General features: G+C 43.6%; 1 protein-coding gene and 3 pseudogenes across 1 annotated transcript; 1 reads left to right on the top strand and 3 right to left on the bottom strand.

The window, feature by feature from the left end:
• Positions 1 to 6,832: 6,832 nt before the first annotated feature.
• Positions 6,833 to 8,308, bottom strand: LOC147981348 (putative disease resistance protein RGA3; annotated as a pseudogene).
• A 3,462-nt stretch (positions 8,309 to 11,770) lies between these two features.
• On the top strand, positions 11,771 to 15,421 carry LOC125545891 (very-long-chain 3-oxoacyl-CoA reductase 1). The gene is made up of 4 exons (XM_048709948.2): positions 11,771 to 12,167; positions 13,922 to 14,210; positions 14,572 to 14,641; positions 15,025 to 15,421. Exons 1-4 carry the CDS (start codon positions 11,813 to 11,815, stop codon positions 15,349 to 15,351), a joined length of 1,041 nt encoding a protein of 346 aa, XP_048565905.2. The 5' UTR covers positions 11,771 to 11,812; the 3' UTR covers positions 15,352 to 15,421.
• Positions 15,422 to 21,279: 5,858 nt separating this feature from the next.
• Positions 21,280 to 21,355, bottom strand: LOC125549662 (small nucleolar RNA R12; annotated as a pseudogene).
• Positions 21,356 to 21,718: 363 nt separating this feature from the next.
• Positions 21,719 to 21,793, bottom strand: LOC125549656 (small nucleolar RNA R12; annotated as a pseudogene).
• Positions 21,794 to 24,237: the final 2,444 nt, after the last annotated feature.

The following is a 24,237-nucleotide window of genomic DNA, read 5'->3' as shown; positions in this document are numbered from 1 at the left end:
GTGTTAGTTGGTGCTCGGCGGCGCTACGGTGGGGTGCTGGGGGCGACGCCGGCAATGGTCGGAGTGGCGGTGGTTGCAGGGCGGCGGTGAGGGCACATCGCGGTTGGGGGCGGCGGCGAGGGCACAATAGACTCGATTTGGGGGCGATTTGGAAGAAGAGTCTGGGAGATTGGGGCCGAGTCTATACTTCCTTCGGTGCCAAAAATTTCGCCTCTCACGGGCCTACCCTCGCTAGCGCGCGCCTTGGCCCAATATTATTTCGGTCTCTCGCTGAAATACTACAGTCCCCGGCAGCTAATGGGCAATGGTTTGGTTGTCCCGGCAGATAGTGCGCCCTTTAATGTGGACGTGATTACCGGTAGTTTATGCGCCCTTGTTCGCCAAGTTCTACCGGCAGTTTTTCTGCTCTAAAGTACTTCTACCGGCAGTAACAAGCTTTCCGGCAGATCTTTTGCCCTTATTCACATACTTCTCCCGGCAGTTAATTGCCCCCAATTAAGTGTTGTGGTGTAGTTAGTGTTATTCGAAATTTCTCCGGTTCCATGTTATTCGGAATGAGTTTGTTAACAAGACCTGATCAACCTTGTTAGTGGATTCCTTTTGATGAGCTTGAGATGGATGAAACTAGAAGACACAACCTTTTGTATCCCACTTTTACTTTCTATTATTTATATTAAATAAAATAAAATAGTATTTTTCTGTCTGTTATCTGATTATTCGTGCAATATAAAAATACCCCGAAAATAAAAGTTCTCCAAATGCCCTGAAATTTAAATATGATTTTTTCTAGAATATTTGAAAATATTTGGCACTGAGAACACAGCAGGGGGGGTCACCCACCTGCACACGAGGGTGGAGGGCGCGCCCTACCCCCTGGGCGCGCCCCCCTGCCTCGTGGGCCCACGGTGGCCCTCCTCCACTTATCTTTTCACCCACACACTCCTTCTTCCTCCCACAAACACGAACAACCAGCTCAAACCCGAGTCCAAGCTCGTTTTGCTGCCATTTTCGATCTCCTTGCTCAAAGCACCTCTCACAAAACTGCTTGGGGAGATTGTTCCTTGATATGTGACTCCTTCATTGCTCCAATTAGTTTTTGTTCTAGTGCTTTATTCATTGCAAATTTTTGCTGCCTAGGTGACCATGTTCTTGAGCTTGCATGTCAAATTTATATGGTTCCAAGTGGTTTTGATGCATGATATAGGCTCTAGGCACTTGTAGGAGTAGTTGCTATCAATATTATTGAGTTTGGTTTGCTTTTATTTTGAAGTTACTAAAAATTTTCAGAATTTTTCAGAGGAAGAAAAATGCTTAGGAAAATGTTCCCAAGGTGGTTCCTCAAGGAAGCAAGGACCCAGGCTTGCAATGCGTGATGCTGATGATGAGCCACCAAGAGACGCCTCAGTGCGTCCTTGTGAATGGCCTTCTGAGAACTTTATGGATCGAGCGGGAATTAAGGAAGAATTTAACGCATATTTGCGTAACGCTGATCTTGTGAGCTTCGAGGAAGAAAAGTGCAGCCAGTATCACAATCTCACTAATTCCTTTGTGAGGAGGTTTGAATTTTCATCTTCACGTAATTCTCCAACTGTCTTGTTTGATCTTTATGAAAATTCTTACACTATGGACTTAAGAGGATTTTACCACTGCTTGCAAACTTCCACAATGGGGTAGTATAAGGGATCCTCGCAAATTTGAATTTAGAGATTTTCTTGCTAGCATAACTGTGGGAGAATCTAGAGATATTACACAAGCTACCATAGGGAGCATTCACTTTTCTGCTATACATTATTTTGCTCTCTTCATAGGTAGATGCATTAATGGTAAAGATGAGGCATGTCATATGTGTGTCCCTGACCTCAGTATTCTTAGGAGTGCTGTATTAGGAGATAAATCTTATAATTTGGGAGCCATTATTGCACGTAGGTTGCATCTTAATAGATTTAATGGAGATTTCTTTGATGGAATTTATGCAACCCGCATAGCTAATTTTCTTGGTATAGCCATACGCGAACATGATATTGAATTACCCCCTGCTTACCTAGACTTTAATGCTATGGTTCACCGCCAGTTTGTCGAGAAGAATGAATCACCTCTCCAGTATCGACTAATCTTTGGCAGACGCGTGCTGTCCATATTACTCTTCCTCAAGGTTGTCAGAATCGCGATTCTGTTATACGATTCTACGACTTTACGATCCAAACTAACCCCTATGATTCTACGATTTTAGTTCTTAGAATCTACGTTTCTACGATCCTAATAGTGGAGATTCTACGATTTGCGATCCTACCATCAAAGCTCCGATCCGATTCAAAATCGTGATTCTGACAACCTTGCTCTTCCTGCTCTTGCCTTCTTTGATCATCAGGCAAAAGGAAGATATGTTATTACCAGAGAGGAGGCAGATGAATACGAGAGGAGAGCGGAGGCCGCTCGTCGCCACGCTGCAGCTCAGGAGGCGATAGCCGCTGCATCTCAGTACAACCCCAACTATTACTATGGATATCCGCCAGGCCAGCCATGGCCATAGACCAACTTAGGCCAAAAGCCTAAGCTTGGGGGAATACGTATTTCCCACCGACATTACATTTATGTTCACACACTCATGGCTAGATGTCGGTGCTCATACCTTTTCATTTTCTATCATCCATGCTAGTTTATTTCCCTTTTATGCTTTCTTCTTGTGTGTTTAATAAATCTTAAGAAAAAACCCCAAAAAATTAGTTTTAGCTTTTAATTAGTTTACTTTCCATGTTTGTAGTAGTAACTAAAAAGAAAACCCAAAAATATTTCATGTTCTTCTTTTACTTGTTGGGAGCTCTCCCGTATAAATAGTTTTATTTCTTTTCTTTTCCTTGGGGGTCGATAGGAGAAGATCTTAATTAAATTGTTGAAGCAGCTCTTGTATGCATAATTGTTGATCTGACAAAAGAGCCCATATTGCCTTGTCTTCTCCTGTTTATTGAATGCTTGCAGATTTCAGCTTAGTCCAATGCACGTGCACTATTATTAATATTCACATCGTTCGGTCGTGCAAGTGAAAGGCAATTATGACGATATATGATGGATTGGCTGAGATGAGAAAAGCTGGTATGAACTCGACCTCTTTTGTTTTTGTAAAAATATTATTAGTTCATCATTCCTGATTCAGCCTATTATGAATAAACATGTTTGCAATGACAACTAGAGATCACAGTTTCTTGTGCCATGCTTGATTAGCTATGAGTTATAATGGTTTACCTTGCGTGCCAACATGCTATTAAAATGGTTGTGATGTGGTATGATAGGGTGGTATCCTCCTCTGAATGATTTAAGTGACTTGACTTGGCGCATGTTCACGCGTGTAGTTGAAACAAAATCAACATAGCCTTCACGACATTTATGTCATGGTGGATTATATCCTACTCATGCTTGCATTCGGTGTTGATTAATTTTAATGCATGTTCATGACTGTTGTCGCTCTCTGGCTGGTCGCTTCCCAGTCTTTTGCTAGCCTTCACCTGTACTAAGCGGGAATACTGCTTGTGCATCCAATCCCTTAAAACTCCAAAGTTATTCCAGATGAGTCCACTATACCTACCTATATACGGTATCTACCTGTCGTTCCAAGTAAATTTGTATGTGCCAAACTCTAAACCTTCAAATAAATATCCTGTTTTGTATGCTCGAATAGCTCATGTATCAACTAGGTTTGTCTGTATCTTCCATGTTAGGCGGGTTATTCTCAAGAGGAGTGGATTCCGCTCCTCACTCACGAGAAAATGGCTGGTCACCGGGATGCCCAATCCCATGTTTTATGAAAACTAAATCAAAATAATTGGAAACAAAACTCCCCCTGGGACTCTTGTTAGTTGGAGGCACTCGTTGTTTCGAGCAAGCCATGGATTGATACTTGTTGGTGGAAGGGGGAGTATAAACTTTACCATTCTATTTGGGAACCTCCTATAATGTGTGTAGTATGGAAGATACCGCCATCTCTTGGTTGTTATGTTGACAATGAAAGTATACCGCTCAAAATATTATTCACCTCTGTTTCAAAACCGAGCTTTGGCACCTCTACAAATCACTACTTCCCTCTGCGAAGGGCCTATCTATTTACTTTCATGTTGAGTCATCATCCTCTTATTAAAAAGCAGCAGTTGGAGAGCACCGCTATCATTTGCATTCATTATTGTTAGTTTACATTGAGTATGACTTGACTGGATCTCTTTTAGCATGAATTACAATGTCTAGTCAGTCCTTGGTCTTTAAAGGTGCTCTGCATTTAGGTTTTGTGGTCTCAGAAAGGGCTAGCGAGATACCATCTTGTTATATCATATTATGATTGTTTTGAGAAAGTGTTGTCATCCGAGATTTATTGTTATTGCTCGCTAGTTGATTATGCTATTGATATGAGTAAACTTGAGACCTAAGAGTTATTGCGAATGTGGTTAGTTATAATCTTTGCTGAAAACTTGAATGCTGGCTTTACATATTTACAACAACAAGAGCAAACAGAGTTTGTAAAAGTTTTTCTTTATCACTTTCAGTTTGTCAACTAAATTGCTTGAGGACAAGCAAAGGTTTAACCTTGGGGGAGTTGATACGTCTCCGTCGTATCTACTTTTCCAAACACTTTTGCCCTTGTTTTGGACTCTAACTTGCATGATTTGAATGGAACTAACCCGGACTGACACTGTTTTCAGCAGAATTATCATGGTGTTATTTATGTGCAGAAACAAACGTTCTCGGAATGACCTGAAACTTCACGGAGCAACTTTTTGGAAAATATAAAAAATACTTGCAAAAGATGAAGGCCAGGGGGCCCACCACCTGTCCACGAGGGTGGGGGCGCACCTGCCCCCCTAGGGCACGCCCCTACCTCGTGGCCCCCCTGGAGCTCCTCCGATTCCAACTCCAACTCTATATATTGTGTTTCAGGGAGAAAAAACTAGAGAGAAGAATTCAACGCGTTTTACGATACGGAGCCGCCGCCAAGCCCTAAAACCTCTCGGGAGGGCTGATCTAGAGTCCGTTCGGGGCTCCGGAGAGGGGAATCCGTCGCCATCGTTATCATCAACCATCCTCCATCACCAATTTCATGATGTTCACCATCGTGCGTGAGTAATTCCATCGTAGGCTTGCTGGACGGTGATGGGTTGGATGGAATCTATCATGTAATCGAGTTAGTTTTGTTAGGGTTTGATCCCTAGTATCCACTATGTTCTGAGATTGATGTTGCTATGACTTTGCTATGCTTAATGCTTTTCACTAGGGCCCGAGTGCCATGATTTCAAATCTGAACCTATTATGTTTTCATCATTATATGAGTGTTCTTGATCCTATCTTGCAAGTCTATAGTCACCTATTATGTGTTATGATCCGTTAACCCCGAAGTGACAATAATAGGGATACTTACCGGTGATGACCGTAGTTTGAGGAGTTCATGTATTCACTATGTGTTAATGCTTTGTTCCGGTACTCTATTAAAAGGAGGCCTTAATATCACTTAGTTTCCGTAAGGACCCCGCTGCCATGGGAGGGTAGGACAAAATATGTCATGCAAGTTCTTTTCCATAAGCACGTATGACTATATTCGGAATACATGCCTACATTACATTGATGAACTGGAGCTAGTTCTGTGTCACCCTAGGTTATGACTGTTACATGATGAACCGCATCCGACATAATTCTCCATCACCGATCCATTGCCTACGAGCTTTCCATATATTGTTCTTCGCTTGTTTACTTACCCATTGCTATTGCTATCATCACTACAAAATACCAAAAACATCACTTTTACTACTGTTACCTTTTGCTACCGTTACCACTACTATCATATTATTTTGCTACTAAATACTTTGCTGCAGATATTAAGTTTCCAGGTGTGGTTGAATTGACAATTCAGCTGCTAATACTTGAGAGTATTCTTTGGCTCCCCTTGTGTCGAATCAATAAATTTGGGTTGAATACTTTACCCTCGAAAACTGTTGCGATCCCCTATACTTGTGAGTTATCATGAGGCGTCAACCCCACTCAGGCTTCAGTTCTGAATCTCCATAGGCTGCAGGCACAAGCTTCAGTCCTTTCTCTCTAGTGCCTAGTGCTACTCAATGAATGAATCATCTTGACAGAATAATAATAATAATCTGCAATACAGAGTTTCACACGAGGCCTGGCTTCAGCCTAGGAGTTTCAGACGTGACTGTGAACTGGATAGCTTGTCAGCTAGGTAGGCCTGAATCTGTGCGTCAGAACGACCTGGAGACGAAAGCTATAATGTTGATTTCGTAATCTGTGGTGCAGTGTGGTCTGGTATATACACCTTGTATCCATGATGCCAATAAAATCCGAATTTTTCATCAATATTTATTTACCTGCCAAACAATGGATTTCAGCTAGTCAGTATAAAATGATCTTCTGACCAGGTTGAATTCCAGATGGAAACACTCTAATATTCAGGGCATTCACATCAGCTGAATCCTTAGAAATGCAGAGCAGCCTATCTAAATGGTTTTAAATATCATACAACACTTCAAATGAGGTAAAGAAGGAGATAGACAGCGAGAAACGTGAGACAACATTCAAGAAACAGCAATACATCTTGTAGTTTCGCCGGGCATTCCAATCAATTTGTTCAAATGTCCTTCACTGCCTTGCGATGCCTAAAATTCATTGATTCAAGACCATCAAACGTTCTTCGCTGCCTTTCTGGAATGTCGACCAGTAGCAAATGGAATAACAAAAATAAGCTGAGTGAGTAGCAGATCATCCATTATATAGAGAGGTAATGTTCACACGTACAAAATGGGAAAACAAGGCAGCAAAAGGGATTACATTCTTACTTGTTGGATCACCCAACAACTTTCCTGGGGATGTGCGCAATCTTTTGCCAGTTTGGATGTCCGGTTGTTCTACAAGACTTCATGAACTCATCGTTGTAGGAATCAAATAAACAATTCCTCAATAGACTAGGGCAGTGTTGGAAGAGACCGGATATTCTTGCAATTGCCAATATACAAGTCCTTGAGCAACGTGAGGTGCTCCATGTTGCCTGGTAAGGAGTCCCAGCTACAGGTATAAATCTCGAGCACATGAAAATGAGAGAAAGCCTCAAATGGTCCCAATTGGCTGCATCTTGAGAGAAAAAGATTAAGCATGCTCTCTGGGCCACCGCGATGCTTACCCACCATCCAATCTAGGTGCCTTGAACCTTTGTATCCATGTATTACAAGTTCTTGAAGCCCCACGGGAGGGCACATGCCCTCAAGTACCACTGCTTCAACTTCTGGACTGCACTTGTATCATTATCACCAACCCATACCAACCTCAGTTCTGTGAGCCATTCCTTGGCAGCTATATTGGCTCCAAGAGCTTCCTCCTTGCTTTTAACATTTTCAAGGCCATGAATCTCTAGACAACCATGAAGCATGTTTAGGTCCCTCAGTTGCCATATCTCATAACCCTGTTCATTGCTTACAGTGAAGCACGGTAGTGTTTGAAGCAGGATCAGCCTGCCCAAGTTATGGAATATGAAGTTCGGCCAGCAAAACATGTGCCTCAAGTTGACAAGGTCACAAAGGGGAATTCCAACATTTCACCCCCATAAAAATCTAGCAGCTAGATTAGGTGAAGTTTAGTTAGTGCGCTTGGTAAAGTTACAGAGTATGCATGAGTAGTCCGTCCTGAAAGCAAGATAGTGTAGGTGCTTTAACCGAGCAATAGATTTTGGGACCAGAACTTATTGGGTTTCCTAATTCGACGATATTTCCTGCTGAAAGCAACAGATAGTATCCGCAATCCCGGCATCCCCTTGCATATACTCTCAATGACTCTCTCCTCAACTGATGTATCCTCTTCAACAACATCAATGATGACAGTGCGCAAATTTTCCAATCCAAGGATCTTCTCAGTAATCAATTCTGCATCATAATTTTGAACAAAAGGATGTCGAACATCTCGAGGGACTTATTCCTTCTAGCCTTCTCTGTGGCTCCTTGTATTCTCAATCCAGAAGCAATTACTTCCAGCAACCTTGGCTAATAAATCATGCAACAGATCATGAATTTTAAAGCATTCTTCTTCAGATGAATCATCTACTTCTAGTTGCAGAAATGAGCATGACATTAATTAAATCTTGAATGTAGCCCTCGACTACATCTTCCATGTCCTTTGTTGCCAAGCTGCTCTTTAGAAAGCCTTGCGATATCCATAACCCAACTAACTCATCCCTTCTCAACTTCGATCTTCGGGGGAAAATATTGCAGAATTCGAAGCATCGGCTGATGTTTGGATTAAGTGGCTGATTGCTCCACCAAAGCGCATCCATGGTTTCATTGAACATGCCATGGTTGTAGTATTTTTCCAAAACTTGATATCTGGGTTTGTCCCAAGTCGCCCTGTCCCTGCTACTGCTACAATAGGTGACTGGTGCAACTTTTCTGCAATCACCCTCCCAACTTGTATAAATTCTTCATGGGCAACACTTGTAGTGCCCAGTGCATAATGCATAAATATCGAAAAGTATAAATCCTTGCCCAAATCAGCTATTTTAATAGGTTCATCATCACACAGAGCTCTAGTTGCAACTATTGTTCAAATCGTCACAGATATTTTGCTTCTTTTCATCCCAACATTGAGTGGAGAGATTAGTTCCTCCAATTGTTGGTCGTTCTTGGTCTTCACCCACAGATCATCCAATATCAAGAAGAAACACTTGCCACTCAATGATTCCTTTAACTTGTCTTTTAGGTCCTCATGATGTGACATGTTGAGGTGCCGGTCATTGGTAATATCCTTAAGCACTTCATGAAAGATATCATCAACACTGAAAGTCTCGAACAGATGAATGCACATGATGGTGTGGAAAAGTTTCTCCTCTCATTCCTCCTCTATGTAGTCTCGAGTATACCATGCAAAGGTAGTCTTCCCAGGCCCTGCAACACCACATATGCCAATCACCGAGTAACATGGACTAGTACCCTAGCTCAGTGGTGTCTCGCTGAGCTTTACCATGATATTAACCATTGTAATTACCTTCATTTTAGCAATATCAATCGGTGCACTCTTACTTGTTGTGCCCAAGAGTAGATACTTCTTCACTTCAGTAACAGTGCTTTCTACATACCTTCTATATTCTTTTCTTAAGTTCCGTCTTGGGATCGCAAATCACAATAAGGACAAAGTCAAATTCAGTGCCATTATCCTTCAAGAGGCAACATATTGAATGAGCGTTGCCAAGCACATCTTTATTGAATCATGTAATAATGATATCTGATATTGTTTATATTCCAGATCTAAAATGGTATGCATAGAATGCTCCCTATTATGAGGCAAATGCAACCATTGGGAGACTATACATAAATAAGGTAATTACAATGGTTAGCAATTTAGAGAAATACTATAGTGCCATTTGAAAAGTGCATACATATGACATGACATGTTTGCCAACATAAATATACAATTTAATTTTGAAAACATGCTTAGAGAAAATTAAAGAAAAATAAGCATTTTTCTGATGTACATAGAGGGCATATGAGATAAGAAATGGATGATAGAATTGGGTGTGTACGTACCTGGCAACTTGTGATACCAACCATGTCGCCGTCCGGCTGCAGCGGAGGGTCGCCGGTGGAGCAGCGGCTAGGGTTTTGGCGCTCCCTCTAGAGCCAGGGTTTGGAGAAGGTGCGTGGGGGTTTGGATCCAAAAGCCAGCTGGCAGAGATGCCCAATGTTGTCATCCAGTGTAACTTGGCCCTTTCTCATACTACTAGTAGAATAGTTCTAACCCTGTGGTGCCCATTATTGCTGGGAATCCAATAAGGTTGAATTGGAGTGAAAAAATGGGGATCCTTTTTACCACGGGAAACACAGCGTGGACCGGTTTGGGGGAAGAAGAAGATTCCTTTGCCTACATCGTTGAGGAGGAAGAAGAAGGCGCCCGTGTCGCCCTCCGCCGTCGAGGAGGGGTCGGGCTTGACAGTGGAGGTGCGGGCTGGGGGATTCGGGCCCTTGGAAGCTGTGGGTTATAGCATCTAAAAACGAATCCCATATCCGCCCCAAACGAGCGGGCTGCCCAGTCATAGTGGAGAAGTTAAACTGCCACCCACCCGGGCCCCTCATATTTCGGAATTACTAGTACTCCCAATATCCAGCTCATATCTGGGGCGGATATGGGACCCAGACGCGTTGGAGCACCGCGGCCACGGGACTGACCACTAGGGCCCACGCCAATTCGCCCATATCCGTCCCCTCCCTTCTTGCATGACCAACCCTCTTCTCTTCTCTGTTTGTCGTTGTCTGCATAGCCGCCATCGGAGTTCCTCGCCATCATTGCTCCTCCACCATCCCCAACCCAGGGCTTCGCCCCTGGACGCCCTAACCCACACCACCACCGACCAGGCCACTGCCAATGGACGCCGCCCCAGTATGTTCAACTCCTCCATATATGCACCTCATGCTTTTATGTGTTTGATGAAATTTTCGAGCCAAATTTTCATTCTTTCGATCATTACTTATAGGTCACCAATGGATTCGTCATGGAATGATGGTTGTGGGAACTCAAACCTTGATGAATTCATATTCAACGAGTGCATCGTCTCACGGATTCAGACGATGAGGATGCTGAAATGATGAGCATCCAAGAAGAGTTGGAGAAGGCAGAGGAGCACGTCCTCAACTTCAAGGATTCCATCAAGGGTTGGAGAGTTATTCCACGTGATATGATTGACAGTACACGGCTTTTGTACATGGACTACTTCACAATAGACCCAACATTCACTAAAAGTTTCTTTCTTCATCGCTACCGAATGAGCAAAATTTTGTTCTTGCGGGTAGTGGAAGTTGTGGAGAAGGCTGATGCCAACTTCAAGTTGAGGAAGGATTATTGCGGAAAACTTTCCTTCTCTCCTCCGCAGATGCATGATTGCTCTCACGATGCTTAAACGGGCCTAATATATTTTCTGACAAGTGGAGTAGTTACTAGTTTAAAATATCATTCAGAATGTTTTTACGATGTTTTTTCAAGCTTATAAGTTATCACTGCCTAATGTGTGAGTTACCGTACTATTCACGCATTGCTATTGGATTAGAAAACTTATCTTGGTAGGTGTATCGGTGACTTTTTTGGTGCTCCAAAGTTACCAAGTTGCAACATGGATAACTGAAGCAAAAATATGGGCGGTAGTTGCAGCATGGGTAATTGCAGCAAACATGGTAGTGCTGTATTTGAGATAGCAAGCCATGGACGCAAGAATGTTTTCACTGTTAGAAGACGAATATTCCACCTGGCCTTATTCGACTCTTGACGATCAAGAAAGGTAGGTCTCGGCCCCACTTCTTAATCGAGATCCAGCGACTCGCCAGACCCCAGGAGTCTCTAGAAAGAAACCTTAACGTAGGGTTTGGGCGGGGCCAGGTCGAAGGCATTTACTTACTCGCACAGTAAACATCTTCAAGTGTTGGCCATAGTCAGCCTGGAACACGGTGGAGAAAAAAGATGAGACTCCTTTTATGTGGCACACACACCACACTGAGCACCATGCTTCCACTTGCACAGCTCACGTTGCTACAGTGTTGATTATTCCTTGTGTTCTCCTCCATTGATTGTACCGTGCTCTAGTTTCCATTGATTGATACAGTGTTGTACAGATCATGCTGATAAATTTTGGAAAGAAGTGTAGTTTTCATTAACTGATACAGATCGATCACGCGGCACGATCTCCTACTTCACTGAGATGTACAGTAGTTTCCATTAAGTCCGGATCGACCTACTAGTGCACAGAGATGTTTAATACAGACATGGATCGGTCTGCAAGAGAAAAAAGAGAGTGAAGATGGGGGCTCTCCTCTTCCGGCTGCAGCAGGAGCCGGCATGGTTCGTCTCGCTCGCCGTCCTTGGCGCTCTGCACGTCGCTGCCGTCGCCTTCCGCATCCTCTCCCACCTGGTCTTGCTGCTGCGCCGCCCCACTGACCTCTGCCATCGCTACGGCACCTGGGCCGTGGTCACCGGCCCCACGTCCGGCATGGGCCGCTCCGTCGCCCTCGATCTCGCCCGACGCGGTCTCAACCTCGTCCTCGTCGGCCGCGACCCTGCCAAGCTCCAGGACATCTCCGACACCATCTCTTGCACCTACGCCGTGCAAACCAAGACCGTCGTGGTCGACCTCGCTCTCATCGCCACGCCTCAAGGTAATTATGGTAGGGATTTTTTTTTCGTTTGGCTAAAATTTTGCTCACTGACGTATCCAATGAAATTTCCGAAACTTGGAAAACTATTTTAAATAGAACAGATTTTATTTGAATATGAGTAAATTTAAGTTCAAACTAATGGATATAAGAAAGTATGCTATTAAAGCATCCCAAAACTAATGGACATTACAAGTATTTTCCAGAGCCTCTCTGTCCTACTCCCTCCTTTCCGGTTTAGAGCAAGGTTAATAGAAGAGCATGTTGCTGGCTATATAATAGTGTCATGTCACCTAAAGCCTTCTTTAAAAGCGCACTCATACAATAAACTGACTGTAGATTGGCTAATAATCTGGCTATAGCATTAAATGATTCAGTATGGAGGAAGCAAGAGGACATACATGATTGGTTTAGGTAGTAAACAGCCGGCCAAAAGCTCACACACGGGCTGCATGCAGGCTTTTTATTCTCGTTTACCGTGATACAGCCGGGTTGTATGTAGAGCACCCGCTTAAGTGTCTTTTTCTACTTAGGCTAGTCATAGTGGGAGTAACTTAGGTAGTAACATAGTGCATTTCAAATTTTTTTGCTTATGTGGCATATATTTAATGAGAAGAGAGATGTTTAGAGTAACATAATATGTTACTGTAACATAGCGCTTTTCGAGAAAGAATGAGTCTATAAGCTAATAAATGAAGTCATCTATGACACTACTGCGCCATGTTACTTTGCACTATGAAGATAATAACTTAGACTAGTGTCATATGCATGACACTAGTATAAGTTACTCCCCACTATGACCAGCCTTAGGCTGGTTGTAATGATATTATCATAGCTAGTATCATGCGTGCCAACTAAACAATTCTCATGAGGTGTCATTACATTAAATGAAAAAAAGAGGGTTGGGTATCATATCATAATATCGTATCATAATAAATGTTATGCTACTAGGTATCACGCATGGAAATAAATAATGTATTACATGATACTAATATATGATACTATGCATTAGGGAGCTAGTATCATACACTAGTATCATATGCATGATACTAGTACGTGATACTCCCCATTACAACCAGCCTTATCACTCCTTCCCATAAGATTTTGATGACATGGCACTTGTTACAGCCAGCTGACTAGGACTATTGTACTTGCTCTTATAGGGCTCAAATCTAAAATCTCATCAACCAAGGCACATGGTGAGTGGAGGAATATATCTCATACTTTACAAAACTACCCAAATTAAATTGATGCATTAATTGGGATTAATTGCAGTGCATGCATGCTTGACCACTAGATGAGTAGTAGCATTACATGCATTGGTGAATTCTTTTTTAATTATTGCATGCAATGATTTAATGTGTCTCGGAATCTTAAAAGGAGATGAAGATAAGCCCTTTAAATTGAAAAAATGAAAAAAAAATAAGATAAACCCTATAAACTGGAAAGGAGGGAGTAGTGGTTAGTCCACTATAGCCTTAATAAAAGTGAAATTGAACAAAAAGTACTGACCCCTAGTACTAGTAGCTAGGAAAATAGAAGGATAACCACCCTGGGAGGCAAATCCTCGATTATGTCAAGGATTTAGTAGGTTTTGTAGTCGGCAAGTTCAAATGTATGTACCTAAATATTTTAAGTTAAATTTTAAATGCTCGCTGACTCTCGAAATGCATGAAATTTTGGGAAGTTTAAGGTGATGGACGTACAAGACACGAGCTGCACGCCAGTTATATTTACTGATTGTATATATTTGGCAGGTGATGAGGCACTGCGGCTGCTCCGGCATGCGGTGGCAGGGCTCGACGTTGGGGTGCTGGTAAACAACGCCGGCCTAGCGAAGCCCTGCGCCGTGTATCTGCATGAGGCGGACGTGGAGGCCTGGGTGAGGATGATCAGCGTGAACCTGTGGGCGCTGACTGAGGTGACGGCGGTGGTGCTGCCGGGGATGGTGGAGCGGGGCAGGGGTGCCATCGTCAACATCGGCTCTGGGACCACCCTGACCATCCCGTCGTTCCCGCTCTTTTCCATCTACGCCGCGTCCAAACGGTACATATATACTACTCCATTCGTTCTAGAATATAATGTGTATTGATTTCTATGTAAGCCAACCATTTGAATGTTTGATCAAGATTATGCAATAAAGTAACAACATCTGCAATATCTAATAGATAAAATATGAAACTACTATTCGTGATGGATATAATGATATAAATTCTGTATTGTGGATATTAATGTATTTTTTCTAGAAACTTGGTTAAACATGCACTGGTTTGACTTTTGAAAAAATAAATACACCTTATATAAGGAACGGAGGGAGTACCACCTAGTACAACTCTTCTATCGTTTTCACTTGATATATCTGTGATATACCAGGACATTTTCTGAGTTCAATAAAAGTACATTTCAGGTACGTTACTCAGTTGTCCAGGAGCCTTCACGTTGAGTACAGGGGCAAAGGAATTGATGTACAATGTCAGGTACGTACGTGGGGCCTACTATAATATTAGAATGAAAATGCATATGGGCAGTTCATGTTTGTTTCTACGTGTTCCTTACAACCATCCGCCGAAATCTATCATTACTATTGAATGTTTCAAAAGTGTAATACGTGTCCATTCCTATTTAGGAGTCTTGTTGAATCCTAGTAATACAAGCGAGTTGCATATCAACAAGTTAATCCAAAATACAAGCACTTTATGTAGATAAAATAGCAATTCGAATTAAAATCTACAAACATTTATCTGCTATTAGAATCTATAAAAGCTTGCTAAGTACGTGGCGATGGATCAATTTAGACGCAACACAATCAGCGTTGAGTGGATCAAAATTAATACCATGGTATTGTGTCATGCAACTGCAGGTGCCGTTGTTCGTGGAGACCAACATGACGTTGGGGGCGACAGCATCCCGCAAGCGACGAAGCTTCTTGTCCCGGCTAATCATGCCGACATCGGACGAGTATGCCAGAGCGGCGGTGTGCTGGATCGGGCATGGCCCGCTCTGCATGCCTAACCTGGGTCACCGGCTCGAGTGGTGCATCTGCCATGTTGTGCCCGACTGGATGCTCGATGAGTTGTGCCTCCGGCTGAACCTATGGCACAGAGTTCGTTTCCAGCGCCTCAGGACGATGAGAGCATCACGGACAAACGTCGTCAACGACGGATGTCTGCCTTGCAAACAAGTCTAAGTAGTTTTTCATGCGTCATTTGCTGGTGTGTATGTACGCATATCTTTCTTGTATGTGTTGGAAATATATGTTTTAGAGGCAATCATTAGTTAGTTATATTGTCCATGAACATTATCATTGATATGTACTCCCTCTGTAAACTAATATAAGAGCGTTTAGATCACTACTTTAGTATTCTAAACGCTCTTATATTAGTTTACGGAGGGAGTATCAACTAGTATGTGACTTGTTTGTGAAACTATATATTATACTAGAGGAACATGTGCGCTTTGCTGCGCCCGGTTATAGCTTCGTTTGGCCTCTAGTTTACAGCGGTACACCATCATTCTGTAACACCACGGGGTTTGCCTAAAATTAGAAATTGAGTTTTATTTTCCTTTTTGCATCATAATTGCACCATGCTAATCTCGTAAGCATTGTATTAGCATCGTATTACATTCAATTAATTTGAAATGAGAATTTATTAACTCTCAACATTTTTCTTAAAAGGCTAAAACCCTAAATTATGGCAATTTGGCAATGGCCTCGTGCTTATGTGGACCCTTGCAAACATTTAGGGATTCAAGGACAATTTTTTAGATTTTTAGATTAATCCCTAATATTATTTATATGAATTTAATTAGTATAAAACATAAATGGGTGCAGAAGAATGTTGAATATTTTAGTGAGGCTTGCAATTGGTGTTGTGAGGCCACAAAAATAGTTCACAAACTTTTTTAATTAAATTTATGCCCCCAAACCTATTTTAAGATGGACCCCAACCGATTTACTTAATAAATGTAGCATAGTCACTTTTCACACATGCCCCGGCCTAGCTAACTCTTGCTAGCGAGCGCAACTATTCCACGCCCAGGTAAGCCCAAATCTAAGCTAACCTAACCCCGTGGCCCTGCTAGGCCCACCTAGCTCGTCTTTTAGCCCAACCGTAGCCACCACTCGAACCCACCCGTCCCAAGCCCCGATTTGAGCCACTGCTTGTGAGGTAGCCGCTGCCACCCCGATCCATGGCACCTCAACGTGTTTCCGCTCTGGCCTGGCTGGCCACGCCGCCGGCAAGAGTCACCGCCATGGTTAGCCCCTGCTGCACCGGACCCCATGGGTTTTTTTTTGTTTTTTTTTTTTGAGAAACCGCCCTCGTGGCATTTTATTCATTATGGCGGATCATATCCGATTGTACAATATCAATCAGAAAATCAGGGATTACAGAAAAAGAGATAGACATAGTGTCTATCGACAGGGCTGCTCTAGCACACTTATGGGCTGCTACATTTGCCTCCCTTCCAGTCCACCGCAACTCGAACCCCTGAAAATTAGGGAGATAGGTGCGCATCTCCCTGATTATGGTGCTCCCCACCGAGCGATCATCATTCTGCTTCCATGCCAAGGGAACCATCTGGCAATCAGTTTCAATGATTAACTGTTGAACATTATGCTCTCTGGCTAACACCATTGCATCCCTACAAGCAGTCAGCTCAATAGTATAAGGGTCATACGGAACTGGATATCTAATGCATTTGGCCCGCTGGAAAAGGCCATTGTGATCCCTCATCACTATGCCGACACCTGAGCATGCATTACTTCTGTCCACAGCACCATCAATATTTGTTTTAACCCAGCCCTCAACTGGTGCTTGCCATCTATGCCGCACCACAACTTTGGAAATAGGTGTTTGAGGCATATCAAGGCTATGGATGAGCTCCTTAATAAGCTCCATGGATCTGCGCGGCTGATACTGAACCTCCTTGTGAGTATACTTATTACGGTTGGTCCAAATCGCCCACATGACTGAAACTGTAATTGCTGCACTCTCCTTGGCCATAAAACTGTGGTCCAGTATATCTCTAGACCAAGTTACAGGGTGTAACCTTGGTAATTTGAATCTGAAGAAATCTTGTGCTTCCTCCCAAAATAAGATAGCATGATCGCATTGAACCAGCACATGAAACAACGACTCATCATCACTGCCACACATCGGGCATATGGCATCTTCCCTAATATGCCTTCTCATCATCTCACCGTGGACAGGCACGAACTTCTTCAGAACCCTCCACCAAAAAATTCGTATCTTTGGTTGCACTTGTAGTTTCCAGAGAGCTCTCCACCAATCCTCTCCATGCGAACTGGAGCTTGGTATTACTTGAGTGGCAGCTTTTTGCCCCAGTAGCATTTTGTATGCACTATGTACTGTGAAGGCTCCTAACTGCTCCCATGCCCAAGCCCAAAAGTCTGTAACCTGAACTCTTGGTCTTGGCATCTTCAAGATTGCAGCAGCGTCTGGTGCAATAAACATCTTACGCACCAGTTCCACATCCCATTCTCCAGACGCTTCAATAATGAGATCCGACACTAACTGGACCGGCTCATCAGACAATCTGCACAACGGCTTCATTGTTGGGGTACCATCGATCCACTGGTCATGCCATATTTCTGTTCTTTGGCCATCACCAATCCGCCTGATGAGGCCTGCTTTGAGTACCTTGCTTCCCTGATAAATAGCTCTCCATGTTGCCGAGGCACCTGATGGACAGCTAGCATGCAAAAAATTCCCATCTGGGAAGTATCTTCCTCTTAAAACCCGAGCACAAAGGCTCTCTGGTTGATCTAACAGCCGCCACGCCTGCTTCGCTAGCATGGCATCATTGAACAGCTGTAAATCTTTGAAGCCCATACCTCCTCTAAATTTAGAGACAGACATGTCTTCCCACGACTGCCAATGCATACTTCTTTTATCAAGCGATCCCGCCCACCAATACTTGGACATTACTGACATTAATTTTCGGCACAAACCTTTTGTGAGCTTGAAACAGCTCATAGAATAGGCTGGTAGAGCCTGGATCACTGATTTAATAAGAACTTCCCTTGCTGCACTGGAAAGTGGTTTCTCGCACCACCCTTGTACACCAGACCTCGATCTCTCCACCACATGCTCAAAAGATTGCTCGGTTATTCTCTCAACTGCAGTAGGTAGGCCCAAGTACTTCTCTGACATAGCTTCTCGTTGGATTTGCAGTATATTCTTCACTCCCATCTTGACAGACGCCCTAGCATTAGGACTAAAAAACACAGAGCTTTTTTGCTTGTTTGCACACTGTCCAGAGCCCACTGCATAAGCATGCAAAATTTCATTCAATCGCATGGCACTCCTAGAGTCAGCTTTCATGAACACAATACAGTCATCTGCAAACAATAAATGTGATATCCATGGGGATGTGAGGCCTGCCCGTATGCCACGGTCGATCCACCCCCCATCATAATTTTTCAACAAGCATGATAATCCTTCTCCGCACAATAAGAACAAGTAGGGAGAGACAGGATCTCCCTGTCTGATGCCCTTTGATGGGCTAAAAGATTGTAGTAGCTCGCCATTAACCTTTATTTGGAAGCTCACAGTTGTGACACACCTCATAATCAAGGACACCCATTCTTCATTAAAGCCCATTTGCAACATCATACCTTGAAGATAGGGCCATTCTACACGATCATATGCTTTCATCATATCTAGTTTCACGGCACACCATCCTTGTTTCCCCTTATTCCTTCTCATGGAATGGATGCACTCGTATGCCGTTAAAACGTTATCCGTAATCAACCTTCTTGGAACGAAGGCACTTTGCTCTTCTGATATAATTTCATCAAGAATCTCACGCAAACGGTTAGCCAACACTTTAGAACAGAGTTTATAAATCACATTACATAGTGAGATCGGTCTATATTGGGTAATATTCCTTGGATTTTTAACCTTACCGGACCCCATTACCGGACCCCATGGTTGGCACCTCGTGTGAGGTAGCCGCCGACCACAACCGGCCCTCGTCAGCCAACCCTACGACCTCGGCCCCACGGTCACTCGGCAGCCCCCGACCAGCACAGGGCCACCCCTGTTCCACCTCTGACTGGCCACAACCACCACAGCCCCTATCGGTGACATGCATGGACAAAACCTTCGTCTCGTGGGAGAAGCACCCCCTGCCGAAGAGAAAGCTAGCGCAGGCCAAAGAGAACACCATCGCTCCTCTCTCTGCGAACCGACAAAGAGGAGTACAAAGAGGAGTAGTAGTCTCATCTACCTACCTTTCACTAACGAGATAAAGTCTCATAATTGGACCCACCTTCCACACCCAACCCATGATGCACCAGGAGCTCTCAATTCCTGGTAGCTTAGAATCTGTAGAGATGTCGATTGTTTTCAAGGCCACTATACTTTGAATGGTACACATCGATAGACAATAAAAATCCCTCCTTATGGAGTTTGATATTTTTGATGCCCTGTTTGAAACTAACCCTCTGTCCGCCTCTGTCTATGAGAGGATCAATGCTATTAAGGTTGAACTGGGTGAAATTTGGAAGAAAGAGGAAACTGCATTATGGTAAGGTTCCCGAGATAGAAAAATCTTAGAGGGAGACCAGAATAGTGCTTATTTTCACACCCTTGCTAAGTATACACATCGTATGAATAATTTGACCGAGCTAAATGGACCTGATGACCCTGTTACTTCCACTTCCGATATGTTCGAAGTAGCTACTTCTTTTTACAAAAATATGTTTTCTTTCGAACCAAAACCTGATATTCACTTAGATATTGATTTGGTGTGAAAATGAGTTAGTTTGCAAAAAAAATGCTACTTTGGAAAGATCCTTTTCCGAGGAAGATATAAAAGCTACTATTATGAGCTCATATGCTGGTGGTGCCCATGGCCCTGATGGACTTTCATTTATTTTCTATCAAACCTTCTGGATCTTTGATGACCCACAAGTATAGGGGATCTATCGTAGTCCTTTCGATAAGTAAGATTGTCGAACCCAACAAGGAGCAGAAGGAAATGATAAGCTGTTTTCAGCAAGGTATTCTCTGCCACTACAAGAAATATGTCAACTTGTGACCACCATTATTGGTCACTGAAAGGTCACAAATTTCCATTTGCGACCTTTTTGTGACCAAAAACAGAAGGTCAAAAGCTGGCGGTCATAAACTGACTATAGCGACCTTTTTTCTGGAATGGTCGAAGACGTTTACGACCAAAATACGTCTACTGTGGCGTTTTGGTCACTAGCAACCTCCCCAGGCCACGTAGGCATCTAGCGTGGCAAGCTGATGTGGCACAAGATTCAGCCCGGTCCAATTCAGCGTTTTACATGGGCCTAGCCCATTAATTCAGCCTTTTATTATTTTTTCCTTGTTAATTCTGGTCGGCTTCATGGGCCAAGCCCAACATTGTAGCCTTTTTTATTGTTGGCCCGTGGCCTTTTATTATTTATTGCTTTTCTATTTTCAGCCATTATATATTCAAGCTGGTCCCACTAGTCAGATGGGTCCCACTTGTCATGATCATCTCTCAAATTGGTCCCACATGTCAGAAATGTACAAAATTGACAGATTATTTTCATAAGTGGACCCATTGGTCAAGTTTCCATTTCACAAGTTTTTAGATCATATAAATAATCAAAAAGAATCATCAAATATACCACTAAATAAATCTATTACAATCTTTACAACACATATATGCTACAATATGCTACTCTTCACTAAGTAGAACTTGACGGCTTCACACTTGCTTCATACTTCACGGCTTCACACTTGAGCATCTGTAAAAGAGGAACAACCACAAATTTAAATCTCAATTGCAGTATATGCAGAAGCAGTTCAAAGTTGAAACAACATCAATTAAACACACGCGCACAGAAACATAGGAGTCAAAATGCAGTATAGGACCAGGACAAGGAAACTCCTGTTATCAAATCAACACACAGCTTGTAGCAAAACAGCACAGAAACATGTGGATATCTCATGTGAGCATCATGCTGTGGTTTTATTAAACAATGATATAGCAACAGAATACAATATCTTCAATGCAAACCAGCAAGAGAATTGCTCCTGCTAGCTGCTGTTGCTGCCACAAAACGCATGACACATTAGTTGCAGTACAAGCTATGGATCAGAAGTAGCTGGTTACACTAATCATGAAATATCAATGGGAATCCGAACGATTTTCTTCATCACGCGGAATCATGCAGTTCAACCCAACAGAACACAATGAGCAATAAGGTTCATAACCAATGAAGGAATGCATGTACAGTCAGTCTAAAGCAGTAAAAATGTGCAAATGTACTTCAGGAGATGGCGTGACCCGTCGATTTTCTTGATCACCCAGGTAATGCACATCTCATCAACCAGTAGAACACAAAAAAGAGGATACGAAAATTACTGCTAAGAGGTTTGCAAAAAATCAAAGGAAAGTATTTGCTCAATAATAAAGGAGTACTCCCTCTGTAAACTAATATAAGAGTGTTTACATCACTAGTTTAGTATTCTAAACACTCTTATATTAGTTTACGGAGGGAGTACATATGTAGTCCAAGAGATGGCATGATCCGTCAGAAGTATCTGGTTGTAATAATCATGAAAATCAGTGGGAATCCGAACAATTTTCTTCATCACCCAGATCATGCACATCTCAGCCAGCAGAACATCACAAGTAACATATGTAAAACAATGATTCTGAGCATGAGCAAACAATGATTCTGAGCATGAGCAAACAATGATTCTATTAGAGTACCAGCAAATCAGACTGAACTTTCATGGAATGATTAGTATAACTAGACCCATTTTAGTTTAGCATTATATAAAAGACTAGTAGCAGTCGCACAAGCAACTATTGAGCACTGAAGAAACAGGACAGGGAAACAACATACCCTGATGGTGCCCAGGCTGCAGCCTCAGAACCCTGCAAAACCACAAGCGACGTTAACATCAAACACACATATAAGACGCACCATGTTATGAAATGGACATATAAGACGCACATATAAGACGTTAACATCAAATTCACAGTTTAGAAAATTAGTATCTTCTTTGCAAAGGTGAAATGAGATGACTGAACTTGATTTGGCTTTTTAGCTTCCATAATTTCTACTAGCAGCAGATGTTATGAAATGGACTTACTGAATTATCTGAATCAAGGAAAGAAATCTGCAACTAGCTTCAGACCATCTATTACACAGACTGAGAAATCTATTTCCATCCAACTACTTTTACTTTTCTACAAGACTACAACAGTTTTAGACAACTCCAAAGTCCTAAATTTGTTCATAGGTTATTCAACACAAGTAAATTTGTTCACAGGTTATCTACAAGATTAGAACAGTTTCAGACACCTCACACTAACAGTTTCAGATTTCAACAGATTCAGACAACTGTTTTTCAGACTTGGAACAATTTCAGTAAACTGTTCTTCAGACCACAACAGTTTCAATAAACTATAGCAAAGTCTGAATGTCGTGGAAAACAAATGATGTCACTAACCAAGGGTCCCGGTCAGGAAGACGACGATCTCGAGGGTCCCGCCATAGCCACCGTCGGGCAGGTCGACGACGAGCGGGGTGAGCTGAGCTCGCTAAGCAGGTCGACTACTACTACAGAAAATATGCCCTCGCTAAGCTGAGATCTCAATCAATCGAGGCAAGAAGTCGACCAAACCAAACCAACCAGGGTGTTGTTCTTGACGCTGAGCATGAGAATGGAGAGGGGGCCCGTGCTGAACTCCTCCTCCTCCTTCTTCCCCTGCTGCCAACAAAACAAAGACAGAACCAATGACCGTGTCAGTAAGCTGCTGTGGCGGATGAGAACACCGTCGAGGGAGAAGAGGGGCGGAGGAAAGCAGCAGTGCTAATCTAGTTTGAAGAACAATGCCAGCAACTCAACATGGCCTCCTACTTATTGGTAGGCAAAGGATGGTAAGCAATGATGCAGAGAATGGCCAGGTAATTAAGGGGCAACGTGATTGTGCCCAGCAGCAGTAGATGGTGGTCTACTGTTTGTTTGATAGCATTATTAATAGGTGTTTCGTGCTGTCTTCTCAGGCAACAACAGTCAGGTACAAGTACACCTAGCAGCAGAGCTGCCAAGGACGGATGGACAATGCATATCATCTGTCAAGAAAGATCTACCCACCTAACTGAAAATTGGACAGTAGTATGTGACTGGAATGAAAGGAGAAAAAAGGAATTCCAGGTCCTTTTTCTGGAAACAAAATAATTTACCAGACGCATGCATACACAGGCCAGGGAAGAAAATGATGCAGTGAATTAGTCTGACAGATAGAGAGAAAGAACAGGGAAGGGGATTGTACTACTCACCGGGACGTCCTCTTGGAAGACGCCGTAGCTGTGGGGCGCCTCCATGGCGAAATCCATGCTGTTCCTCGGAGCATCAAACCCTGCAATTGAGCCTAATGAGAATCGGTTAAACTTGCTGCAACACACTGGACTTGGCTCGTTCTAAAAAACCCAGCGGAAGCTACTAATCGAGCGAGAAGAGGGGCTCACCGGTGTGCCCTTGCTTGGCAGCGACGTGGAAGGCATCGAGGTCGAGGCGGGAGCGGAGCTTGGCGGCCTCAAGGTCGTAGAGCGGGAGGAGGAGGCGCACGGCCTCGGCGTCCGCCGGGACATAGAGCGCGGACTCCTCGGCACCGGCCAGGAGGCGGCGCACGGCCTCGGCGTCCGCGGATTGGAGGGCCGCGAAGAGCGCCTGGTGGGAGAGCGGCGGGAGATCCATCGTCGGGCGGGCGGCCAACCGGAGAGCTGGCGCGGAGCTGACCAAACGGAACCCTAGTGCGTCGGCCGACCTGCTCGACTCGATCTAGGGCATAGGGTAGGGAAAGATGGTGAGGGGAGGGAGGGACGAGGTCGGCGGCGGTGGTGAGGAGGGCTGCGAGGTCGGCGGTGGGTGGGAGCGGCGGGGAGAGAACTGGATCAGGGAAAGAAGGCTGGGGAGAGGACTGGATCGAGGGAGGAGGTGGCGGCAGCTGCGAGGAGAGGAGGGGTGCGATGGGGGGGAGTCGATGGGATCCAGAGCTCGGCCGCCATGGCTGCGCCGCGGGCTCGAGTTTC

This window comes from Triticum urartu, chromosome 3A (genome assembly GCF_056163025.1).
Source record: "Triticum urartu cultivar PI428250 chromosome 3A, HENAU_Tu73, whole genome shotgun sequence".
Lineage (NCBI taxonomy): Eukaryota > Viridiplantae > Streptophyta > Magnoliopsida > Poales > Poaceae > Triticum > Triticum urartu.
Note: the sequence above shows the minus strand (reverse complement) of the source record. Positions and strands in the feature narration are given on the sequence as shown.